Here is a 12,760-nt window from a genome sequence, read left to right as displayed (position 1 = left end):
GAGTGACCGTTTAGACTTTCTACTGTTTTTCTATTACAAAAAATGTTTCAATTAGCACTTTATACATATATCTGTTTGTGTGTGTGCAGATACTTCTGTAGTAGAGAGATTTCAAATTTAGTTGCTGTGTTGAATAGGTTGCATATTTTGTATGTGCACGGGTACTGTCACATTGCCATATGACCTTGCAAGAAAGTTGAACTAGTTTACACTCCCACCAATTATGTATGAGTTATGCTTTTGTCTCTCCTCCACTTCACCAGCCTTTCCAGTGTTTGCCTAACTGCAGGATGAAAATGGCATCTCATTGCTTTAATTTGCACTTACTTGCTCACTAGTGAGGCTGATTGTTGGATGTCACATTTATTTCCTTCTATAATGTCCACATCTTTTGTCACTAGTTTTCAAATTGATTTATAGGATCCTTTGATACAATGGGCATTAACTTTTGCCTATTGTATATACTGCAAATATTTCTTCCAGTTGTGTTTTTTAATTTTATTCCTGGGATTTGAAGAAATTTCAAGTTGTCCTTGTTCTCAAGCTATTTGGAATACAATTGATTTCTTTCTCAATTTAGGGTGAAGAGTAATAAAATCAAAATGTGGTGTTACAACTGCTCTATAAACATTTTCAAGTATAGTTTATTTCCAGTGAAAGAATATCATCCTCAATGTGCACATCACAGTAAGAACAAATACAGAAACTATAAAACTATAAGGCACAATTTTAAGAGCTTACATAGGGAGTTCTAAGTTCATTATAAATGTTTGGTTTGTGGAAAATGGAGATTGAGAGATTAATTAGGGCCATGCTGCCAATTTGGGGGAGGGTTATAGTCAACCTATCTATGAATTAAGAATGTGGATTAAGAAGAAAGATTTCAAATGCAATGAAATACTCTCTCTATCCTTTCTTCCCTAATTTTGTTTTTGGAGATTTGATATGAAAGAAATGTAAAGCTCTAAAGGTAGTAGTCGGTTATCCTCCTCACACTTGGAAAACACTCTATGTATGATAAACAGATGGGGGTGGTCTTATATTGCTAGTTAATAGGTGCATTGGTTGTTTCTAAGAGTGGGGATTTTCTATCCAGAGGTTCCTTTTCTACTACAGCATGGCTTATCCCCCCGCCCCACCACTAATCCAGTAGCATTTAGTTTGAGTATTAGCTTTTACATGAACTAAAAGAAAAACCAAGTGGCTAACCAATAGAGCAGTCCAACTTACCATGCAGTTGTTATGTGTCAGATCAGGTGTTGCAATGGTTTGTGTAATAAGCATCCTGACAGCCAAAAGAAGATATCACCCGCTTTTTAAAAATCAGGAGGCTGAAGCAACGTCATGTCCAAAACAAAACATGTAATTACTAGCAGAGCTGGTGTTTAGATCCAGGAGAATCTGATCCTAAAACTTGTTTCTTGCCTCTACACTGGTTGTTCTCCTAATGGGAGTATGCATCAGAATCACCTGAAAGGCTTGTTAAAACATAGCTTCCTGGGCATGTGCATCTGCAGTAAGTTACTAACTGATGCTGCTGCTGATTTGGGGGACTACACTTTGATAATCATTGCTCTACACTACCAGAGAAGGAAATGGCACCCCACTCCAGTACTCTTGCCTGGAGAATCCCATGGGCGGAGGAGCCTGGTAGGGTGCAGTCCATGGGGTCGCGAAGAGTCAGACACGACCGAGCGACTTCACTTTCACTTCTCACTTTCATGCATTGGAGAAGGAAATGGCAACCCACTCCAGCATTCTTGCCTGGAGAATCCCAGGGACGGGGGAGCCTGGCGGGCTGCCATCTATGGGGTTGCACAGAGTCGGACATGACTGAAGCAACTTAGCAGCAGCAGCAGCAGCAGCAGCTCTACACTATAGCCTTCTGCATCCAGAACATGTCCTCCAGGTATTTCTCCTATTCTATGGGATATATAGAGGATTGAGGAATATGTCAAATTATACTCTGTGGAAACAATCATACAAATAGAGGCATTCTATAATGTAACTGGCCTGGTCCCTTCAAAAAGTCATGGGAAAACAATGGAGGCTGTTTTAAATGAAAAGAGACTGAGATAGTTGGATGGCATCACCAACTCAATGGACATGAGTCTGAGCAAACTCCAGAAGAAGTGAAGGACAGGGAACCATGCCATGCTGCAGTCCATGGGGTCGCAAAGAGTTGGACACAACTTATCGCCTAAACAACAATGAAGAACCACAACAACCAAACATAATTGTGAACCCTGACTGGATTCTGGTTTGGAAAAGCAGTTGTAGAAGTCATCTTGGAACAAGTGGGAAATTTGAATATGGATTATATATTAAATATATATATATAATTTCATGCAAATTTTCATGCAAAGATGGGCACAATAAAGGGCAGAAGTGGTATGGACCTAACAGAAGCAGAAGATATTAAGAAGAGGTGGCAAGAATACACAGAAGAATACAAGAATACAAAAAAGATCTTCACGACCCAGATAATCACGATGGTGTGATCACTCACCTAGAGCCAGACATCCTGGAATGTGAAGTCAAGTGGGCCTTAGAAAGCATCACTATGAATAAAGCTAGTGGAGGTGATGGAATTCCAGTTGAGCTATTTCAAATCCTGAAAGATGATGCTGTGAAAGTGCTGCACTCAATATGCCAGCACATTTGGAAAACTCAGCAGTGGCCACAGGACTGGAAAAGGTCATTTTTCTTTCCAATCCCAAAGAAAGGCAATGCCAAAGAATGCTCAAACTACCGCACAATGGCACTCATCTCACACGCTAGTAAAGTAATGCTCAAAATTCTCCAAGCCAGGCTTCAGCAATATGTGAACCGTGAACTTCCTGATGTTCAAGCTGGTTTTAGAAAAGGCAGAGGAACCAGAGATCAAATTGCCAACATCCGCTGGATCATGGAAAAAGCAAGAGAGTTCCAAAAAAACTTTTTCTGCTTTATTGACTATGCCAAAGCCTTTTACTGTGTGGATCACAATAAACTGGAAAATTCTGGAAGAGATGGGAATACCAGACCACCTGACCTGCCTCTTGAGAAATTTGTATGCAGGTCAGGAAGCAACAGTTAGAACTGGACATGGAACAACAGACTGGTTCCAAATAGGAAAAGGAGTACCTCAAGATTGTATATTGTCACCCTGCTTATTTAACTTATATGCAGAGTACATCATGAGAAATGCTGGACTGGAAGAAACACAAGCTGGAATCAAGATTTCTGGGAGAAATCTCAATAACCTCAGATATGCAGATGACACCACCCTTATGGCAGAAAGTGAAGAGGAACTAAAAAGCCTCTTGATGAAAGTGAAAGTGGAGCGTGAAAAAGTTGGCTTAAAGCTCAACATTCAGAAAATGAAGATCATGGCATCTGGTCCCATCACTTCATGGGAAATAGATGGGGAAACAGTGGAAACAGTATCAGACTTTATTTTTTTGGGGCTCCAAAATCACTGCAGATGGTGACTGCAGCCATGAAATTAAAAGACACTTACTCCTTGGAGGAAAGTTATGACCAACCTAGATAGCATATTCAAAAGCAGAGACATTACTTTGCCAACAAAGGTCCGTCTAGTCAAGGCTAAGGTTTTTCCTGTGGTCATGTATGGATGTGAGAGTTGGACTGTGAAGAAAGCTGAGTGCCGAAGAATTAATGCTTTTGAACTGTGATGTTGGAGAAGACTCTTGAGAGTCCCTTGGACTGCAAGGAGATCCAACCAGTCCATTCTGAAGGAGATCAGCCCTGGGATTTCTTTGGAAGGAATGATGCTAAAGCTGAAACTCCAGTACTTTGGCCACCTCATGCGAAGAGTTGACTCATTGGAAAAGACTCTGATGCTGGGAGGGATTGGGGGCAGGAGGAGAAGGGGACAACAGAGGATGAGATGGCTGGATGGCATCACTGACTCGATGGACGTGAGTCTGAGTGAACTCCAGGAGTTGGTGACAGACAGGGAGGCCTGGCGTGCTGCGATTCATGGGGTCACAAAGAGTCAGACACGACTGAGCGACTAAACTGAACTATATATTAAATAACATATAAGAATTAAATATAAATAAGTTGTTTTTCTTAGGTGTGATTATGGCATTGTAGCTTTATAGAAGAACATCCTTATTTTTTAAATTTACAGGCCAAATTATTTAGGAAGGTAATTTCATTATGTCTGCTACTGAAGCATTTAAATGGTTCATCAATACTTGATATTTTTGAGTTTACATAAGAAGTAAAGCCTCATAGATGATGGTGAATATGGTAGAATATTAATTGTTGAATATACATGGACATGTATAAGTGTTTAATATTTTTTCAACCGTTTCTGTTGGAAAAACCTCATGATAAAAAACTGACTTTTCATTTTGATTTTGCCTCTTTTTTTTAATCTTGCTCATTCTTGAATAATAATTTAGCTGGTTGCAGAATTCTTGGTTGACTATTTTCCTTAGCATTTTAAAAGTATTAGATCACTGTCTTTTGATTTCCATAATTGCAGTTGAGGAGTGTGCTGTAAATCTCTAAATTATTCTTTTGTAGGTAATCTACAATTTTCTCTCTATTTTAACTTCATTTTGCTTTTGGTGTGGATATTTATTGCTGTTTTATGTCTTTTATGTTTTTGAGTTAATTTTGTCTGGTGAATGAATCTAAGGATTTATAACATTTAACAAATTTGGAAAATTGCCAGCAATTACCATTTCAAACATTACCTTCAGCCCAATTTCTCTATTTTTCCCTATGGGATTACAACATTTATTACTAAATTTATATAGGAAGTAAACATTATTTCCAAATGTCTCCTTATCACCTGCTTCTTTTTCTATGTTGCATTCTGGGTAATTTCTTCAAAACTGTTTTCCAATTTAATATTTTTTCCCTTTGTTTCTAGAGAATCTATTTGGTTATTATTCAAATATATGTTGTCTCATTGGCAAAATGTCATGAGGAAAAGGCTTTTTGTCTTTGCACCATTTTTCATCTCCCCATGTGATACCTGATGGTACAATAACCACTTGGCAACCATAAAGCACATTAAGAATCACAGAACAAAAGACAGATGTATTCTCAAACACTGAAAACATCATTTAACTTTATACTAACCTTGGACACTGTTTGTTGTGTGAGTAAAGTAAAGCTCTATTTGCTTAAGTCACTGTAGTTGGATTTCTGTTACATACAAGAAAATTAAATTCCAACTAATGAATACATTACTGAAGATATTCAAGTTATACTTACATATGATCACATATGATCACAGTGTATGAGAGTACAACCAAATAACAATGTTTATTTCTGGATGCAGGAATTGCAATGATCTTTATTTATTTTTAATATTTTTCTATATTATCAAAAACTTATAGCCTTAATTCATGAAATTTTCCAGACTCATTGATAATAGTAGCAATTGCAGCTTATTCACTGAGCCCTTTATGCTGTGCTAGATATTGGGGTGTGGACTTCAGTGTGTTATCTCATTGTTATCACATTATCTTATTTAATTTAATAGACACAAATGATGATGAAGGTTGCATACTTAATTAGGCTAATAAAATTAGAAAATATTTCAGTACGTAAGTGCTTAGCTTACTGTAAATTGAAGTTATTATAATCAAATTAACCAAAAGCTTGTTGAGTTTTAATTTCATTGTTTTTTTTCTTTTTTCAAAATACCTGAAGGTACTCTCTGTGCTGGTTTTTGCTTAAATGGTGATCGAGGATCCCATGAGGCATCTACTTTTCCTCTGAATGCTATTGATTGAACAATATGAGCCTTTTTATGGTTAAAAAGTGTAATCATTGACCTTCTTTCCTTTTCTGTAACTTCTGACAAATGCAAAAAAGCAATGTTATTGCATGGCATTATATGCAGAGTGAGTCAAAAAATAGAATTCCTGTCAAAAATGGATTTGTCCTAACTACGTTGTATGTGAACATCCTGTCATAATCAATTTGTAAAAACTCTACCAAGCTAATTCTTTAACCTTACAAGCTCAATATATGTCCCTCATGTCACAGGGCACAGATCTATCTTATCTCATCCAGACATTCTAGTGCATCACCATGGATGATTGAAATTACAACTGTGCTACATCTCTTCTTTTCCTCAAGGCTATGAGGAAAAAGAAGAATAAACATATGGTTTTAATATATCCTCATTAAGAAGTTACTCAGTTACAAATGATTAAGAATGTTCACATCTGTGGAAAGGTAAGTAGGTAGGTAGGTAAATAGCACTTATGGGTAAAACAGACCTCAAAGAATGTAAAATATAATGCAGTGAGGTTGATTATTTTTTTTGTGGCTTATACAAATCAGACATACTAGTTTGTCTGCAATGTCTAAAAATATATCACAAAGAGGTTATGATTGATTACATGTTTTAGTATATATATATGCATATATATTTGCAGAATTTCAAAGAATATGACTTATTTATTTTTTTAATATAAATTTATGTATTTTAATTGGAGGCTAATTACTTTACAATATTGTATTGGTTTTGCCATCCATCAACATGAATCCACCACGGGTGTACACGTGTTCCCCATCCTGAACCCCCCTCCCACCTCCCTCCCCGTACCATCCCTCTGGGTCATCCCAGTGCACCAGCCCTGAGCATCCTGTGTCATGCATCGAACCTGGACTGGCAATTTGTTTCACATATGAATATGACTTTTAGAATTTAAATAGGCTAAGCCTTAAGAGATTTGGTCCAATTGTCTCATTTTTGAAATAAAAAATTAAAAGAGTGCCAGGTGGTCAGTGAATGAGTATTCAATACATAACTGACAAAAAATAAAAATTTAAAAAAGAATAAGGAAAAACATGTATTATTGACAAAGCTAGAATCAAAAGGAGATCTTTCTCCAGGCTCTGTTAGATGGTCTTTCTTATAAAGTGGTCAACAGACAAGCTCCTAAACTAGAGCAAACTTCATACAGCAAAAATTTCAATAATTGAAAAACTTTCATTTACAAAAACAGTTATTTTCAAAGATCAAAGATCATCAGCATTTTAAACCACTGAGTTATAAGACTGGCTCTCCAATATTTCTCTTCAAGAAGAAATGCTCTTACGATTTCGGTCAAGCAACTCGACTCCTGGAAGGTGGTAGATTATATATAGACGGTACAGGTTATACTGGCATAAAGGATTTTGGTAGAGAGCTGCAAAGAAAGAAGCCAAATTAAGATGTCAGATTTTGAAATCAGTTTCATTTAACACATAAAAGAAAAATCGCAAGATTAATATAAAACATAAGTATATATGAAGCCCTGCTTCACAGACTTTGGTTTCACCAAACACTTATCTATTCATTGCAGGACTTACTTTTTCTATCTGTTAAATTCATTCATTCAACAAATATTTTTGGAATGCTTACTAACTTTTAGGAACTGTGCTAGGTACTGAGGATGTATCTGTGACCCAAATCTGCCACAAATGGGAAATTTTTTAACATGTCCATAAATTAATCAGTAAAGGAAGAACTTAATATCAGCTCTAGAGGGTTCTGAGAAGATTGAAGGCAGGAGGAGAAGGGGACCAGAGAGGATGAGATAGTTGAATGGCATCATTGTCTCAGTGGATGTGAGTTTGAGCAAACGCTGGGAGATGGTGATGGACAGGGAAGCCTGGTGTGCTTCAGTCCATGGTGTTGCAGAGTCGGACATGACTGAGCTACTGAACAGCAATAAAAGAGGGTCCCTGCTGCTGCTCTTTATTAAAGGATTTGCTCATTTGGTTCTCTTCTTCCCCTCTCAAAGGTCACATTGGTGTCTGTGAGGAGATGAGCTGAGATATGGTACACCATTTGAATAGAGTTTTCTTTCTTGGCTTCCCACCATTGTGCCTAGTTCGGAATATGTAAAGCCAGTAGCAGCTCAGGTCTCAGCAGGAGCAGAGGTGAACAGATGCTGGTTTTGCACCCTGCATACCTCTGGCCAGGCACAGGGGCTTCGGATTTCCTTGTGTGGAGGTGCTAGGATACGTGAAGAACCATGCTTGCTAATCCAGTTGCTGGAGGTGGGAGGCATGCTAATGCAGAAGAACTCCTGGCATTTCTCTCATGACATCCCTTAGGCATCAGAAGATTGAAAAAATGCATCAACATTTAAAAAATCTTCAACTGGAAGTTGTATTTTATTTTCCAGAGAAAAGGTAGAATATTTTCCCTCTCCTTCTTTAGATAATATTAAGCAGGGTTATTTCAATACAGTCTTTTATAATTTTCACTTGGATATCTTTAGCTATTGGATTCTGCCTACATGGAATTTCTAGAAACTATTTCTGGAAAATATACCTAGTGAGGAGAACCACTAGATGGCAGTAACAGAAAGAGCTCCAGCTATTGTACAAATATCACTCAACAAAAAGAGGCTCATTTAATGTACATTTAGCTGTAGCATTTGACTATTTATAGAATACTAGGTTTGATAAAAGCATGAAAGTATTAAGCACTGGAAACCCAGGAAAAAACTGATTAATATTTATAAAGAAGAGTTTGCAACATAAAGAAGACAGGGGCAGAGGGCATGCTTAAAAAACAAACTGTTTAGATAAAAACTGAAGAAGCTAATTATCTGCATGCTTTTTTCTGCAGGAAATAAAACATTCTGATATTTGTTGTATAAACACTAACTTTTCCGGCTAATAAAATCGTTATATATAGCTATTCCCTGTGGAAAACATGAGCTTTAGAGGGACTTAAAGCAGGCAATGGAAGACACCTGGTGCATAATAAACAAAAGTTATATGAGGAAAGGCATAAAAGAAAATGTAGAGCCAGGGGCAACAAGAAAATTTAAAAAAAAAGGAAATATGTATATATTGGGGGAAACTAGAGGAAAAATAAAATGGATATTTTTCAAGATTTCTTAAGTGACAAAACTGGTTTGAATTTTAATCTTAAAAGACAAGGAATTTAACATAACAAAATAATTATAACAATAGGATGGGGAATAGAATGGATGTATATTAAACCAGTAATAAGGACAGATTTAAAAAGATCCACAGCGATCATGCATTGTAGTTTGAGCCAGAAAAAGAAGAAAACGATCACCTTCAAGAATATAAAAGCAAAGCACTGTTGTTTTTAATGAGAGTTTAGGAGGAAGAAAAATTCACACGCACTATATTGTGCATAAGGCTGCTCCGTGGTTACTGACTTGGAGAATCACATCCGACACCTCATAACCCTGTCCTACATTGTAGCAGCTAGGAGCAGAGTCTGCCTTTGCATGTGATGTTAGTGGAAAATGCACAAGCATCTTACAATGACGTTTACTTTGGGGATACCCTTCTTAGTCTGTTTTCCCTCTGAGAACATTACTGTTTAATTCCTTCTCTTGGTTTTCTTCCTAGTGCTTGGTTAACTAACTTCTTTATGTATTGTAATACTTCTGGCTTTTGCTAAACAAATCACCAGATTTGGATCTACTATTATTACTTATTAAAAAGGTATCATAATACTAAAAGCTCGTGCTTATTGTGGTTCAACATTCGTCTCATCATAAAATCTAAGTGGTAGCAAGTCAGAAAACTGGTCTATTATTCTCAGTCTCTAAGTTAACTTTAAAAAATAGAATTAAATAATTTTAAATTATTCTGTTTTTATTATTCACTTTTTTTCTTACTCAAATTTTAGAAGGAAGCAATCTTATTTTTAATTCTTTTTTCCCCTCCATACTATCAAGCATTAAATATTTTGGATTTATGAGTTTTGGACTGATGCTACTAAAATTACCATAAATAAAGTTTCTAAGATATGATATCAGTTTCCTGTGTCTGAAAGTTCTGAAAGCCTTCTATGATGTATGGGCACATTCTTTCAGGAACGATGAAGTGAAATTGCTTACACTTTCACTTTCAATAGGTTAATACTATTTAATCCACCTTTCCTCTAGGCTTCTTATAGAGTACACCTTGATGGCGCCAGCACTGTCTTGCTTATCTTAATTTGGGATTCTGAGGGTAAGCAATTTACATCTACCCAATAATATATCAAAATGTTTCTACTACTTTACTGCACAAGCTTGAGCTCCATGAGTCACATGTGTGAAGCTATTTATGGAAACAGAAGAGGAAAAAAAAATTTATCTAAATAATTAGCACCAGTTAATTTTTATTAACTTTTAAAGCAAAATGTAAAATCCCATTTAAATGAACCTGAATGTTTTTAAGATCATCTTTGAAGAAAGCTGATGTAATTAATAATGTGTCAGCATGTTCATTTTAATAGATGAGGAAATGATATAGAGAAAAGCAGTTAAAAGCAGTTCCATCTGTGCCTGTACAGAGAAGCCTGTGGAAAGAAGCTTGCTGCTGCTGCTAAGTCGCTTCAGTCGTGTCAGACTCTGCGCGACCCCATAGATGGCAGCCCACCAGGCTCCCTCTTCCCTTGGATTCTCCAGGCAAGAACACTGGAGTGGGTTGCCATTTCCTTCTCCAATGCATGAAAGTGAAAAGTGAAAGTGAAGTCGCTCAGTCGTGTCCAACTCTAGCGATCCCAAGGACTGTAGCCTACCAGGCTCCTCCGTCCATGGGATTTTCCAGGCAAAAGTACTGGAGTGGGTTGCCATTGCCTTCTCCAAGCTTAGCTGTCAACAATCAGACAGAGGTTCTGGCTCAAGGTTATTTACAAGATCAGAATCTCCACTGTTACCATTTCATTTTAACTAAAATCTCTGGGCCACAGCTTGTCTTGAATATGGAAGTGATACCTGATTTTTGAAAGACAAACGAACTAAACCAGGGGTTAAGAGAGTGAAGAATGCTGTTTCAGGATAAACAGCAATAAAAGATCCAGCTGGCTTTTTAATAGAGTGGACTGTTCTACTGCATTGTATGGGAGAAGTAGTCCTAACCTCGAGGGGCATTTCGGGGTAAAGAGTCTCAGATAAAGTAACCATTGAGGGACTTCCTTGGTGATCTAATGGTTAAGAATTTGCTTTGCGATGCAGGGGCCATAGGGTCAATCCTTGGTCATGTTGACTAAAAAGATGTACAACTTGAGACTTGCAAATTAAGTTTTATTTGGGGCAAAATGAGGACTGCAGCCTGGGAGGCAGCACCGCAGATAGCTCTAAGAGACTGCTCCATAGAGGTAGTAGGGGAAAGTCAATATAGAGGATTTTGGTGAAGGGGGAGTTCAATACCATTAAGCATTAATTTTACAAAAAGTTTGTTGCTAGGACCTGATGTCACCATGAAGGAATTTAGGGCTTTTCTAGATATGAGGAGATGCAAGGATTGGGATCGTAAACTCTGTTCCTAAAACTTCTATCTAAAGTCCTGTCCCACAAGATTGCCTGAAGCACAGAGTGCCTTACTCCACCCTGAACTCTCTCAGGGGGTGTTGAAGGTCAACAGTGCAGGGTTTAGTCTCTGATGGCGATGGCGAATGCCCTTGTTGTTCAGTTGTTGGCAACCATCTTGGCAAGCACCAATTTGTAGTTGACAGTCAGGGAACTAAGATCCCACAAGCCACGGAGCAACTAACTAGAGAGTCTGTGCATCATGAGGAACGATCCCACAAGACACAACGAAGACCCTGTGTGCTACAACTAAGACCTGACTTAGCCAAGTAAATAAATAAAGAGACCACTGAGACCATGATCCCACAATGACCTCCCAGCATCCCTCTTCACTCCCTGACTATTTGTCATCAGCAGTGAACTGCGGCCAACTGGGGAAGGGCAGGACAGGATATGCTTAAGAGCAGAATCTGTAAAAGCTGGAGATCGCACCTTTGAGAAGGGGCATTTCCTGTCTCCAATGGTGAATCCTTAAAGACTGCAAGGAAAGCAAGTCTTAACAATTCTGGAATGTGGGAGTCCAAATATACTTTCTAATAGTGGAGCTTCATGAAACTCAGAGACAATTTGAAATGGGGAGAATAAAGATTTAGAAACAGAATGGGTTCAGCATTTTGTTGCTGTTGGAATGTTTTTTTCCATGTAGGCAAAGAGGCAGGGAGGCTGAAGGTCAGTGAAAGTCTGCAGCCACAAAGCAGATCTTCGACACCAGTACAGATTTAGAAAGAGTTTGGAGGAGAGAAGGGAAGAGGAAAATGGAGAAAGAGAGGAAGGGTGTGGAAAGGTAGACTGCCTGGAGAGAAAAGGTGTGTCCCGCCTGACTCAGCCTGCAAGTCAGGAATTCCACTTTCTAGGACCTCACACTCTGCAGCAGTTTTAGGCCTCCCTGAAGCTCCCAGCCATGGGAGCAATCCTGGGCAATCTCTCGGCAGTTCTCTTTATAAAAGTGGAGGGTGCCATGCTGAAATGGATTAGAGGTTTACCCTCCAGGCTATTTTCTCACCCTCTAAAGAACTGGTAATTGAAGTGGAATAATAACATTTTAGCATGTTATACAGTTTTACAACTTGAAAAAACAAAATTCTTAACACTTGAAAATACATGGTTTTCTCATTTTAGTTAATGAGCTGAGTCTATTCTGTGATTGCAAAAGAGCCTTATAGAAACTTAATTTGGGGACATTACTGCACAAATATAATTCAGTTCAGTTCAGTTCAGTTCAGTCGCTCAGTCGTGTCCGACTCTTTGTGACCCCATGAATCGCAGCACTCCAGGCCTCCCTGTCCATCACCAACTCCCAGAGTTCACTCAAACTCACGTCCATTGAGTCGGTGATGCCATCCAGCCATCTCATCCTCTGTTGTCCCCTTCTCCTCCTGCCCCCAATCCCTCCCAGCATCAGAATCTTTTCCAATGAGTCAACTCTTTGCATGAGGTGGCCAAAG

The 12,760-nt window shown here is 38.1% G+C and overlaps 1 protein-coding gene across 2 annotated transcripts in view; it reads right to left on the bottom strand.

The window, feature by feature from the left end:
- The window catches only part of LRRC72 (leucine rich repeat containing 72), a 55,708-nt gene that overhangs the window by 2,880 nt on the left and 40,068 nt on the right, over positions 1-12,760 (bottom strand). The window contains exons 5-6 of one of the 2 annotated variants that reach the window (XM_055589909.1): positions 7,080-7,169; positions 5,674-5,826 (exon numbers count right to left, since the gene is read on the bottom strand). In XM_055589909.1, the coding sequence (XP_055445884.1) occupies positions 5,674-5,826; positions 7,080-7,169 (243 nt within the window). Of the gene's footprint in view, positions 1-1,230; positions 1,695-5,673; positions 5,827-7,079; positions 7,170-12,760 lie in introns of those variants that run through there. The other variant, XR_008717653.1, reaches the window with a different exon arrangement.

Source organism: Bubalus kerabau, chromosome 8, assembly GCF_029407905.1.
Source record: "Bubalus kerabau isolate K-KA32 ecotype Philippines breed swamp buffalo chromosome 8, PCC_UOA_SB_1v2, whole genome shotgun sequence".
Taxonomy (NCBI): Eukaryota; Metazoa; Chordata; class Mammalia; order Artiodactyla; family Bovidae; genus Bubalus; species Bubalus kerabau.
Note: the sequence above shows the minus strand (reverse complement) of the source record. Positions and strands in the feature narration are given on the sequence as shown.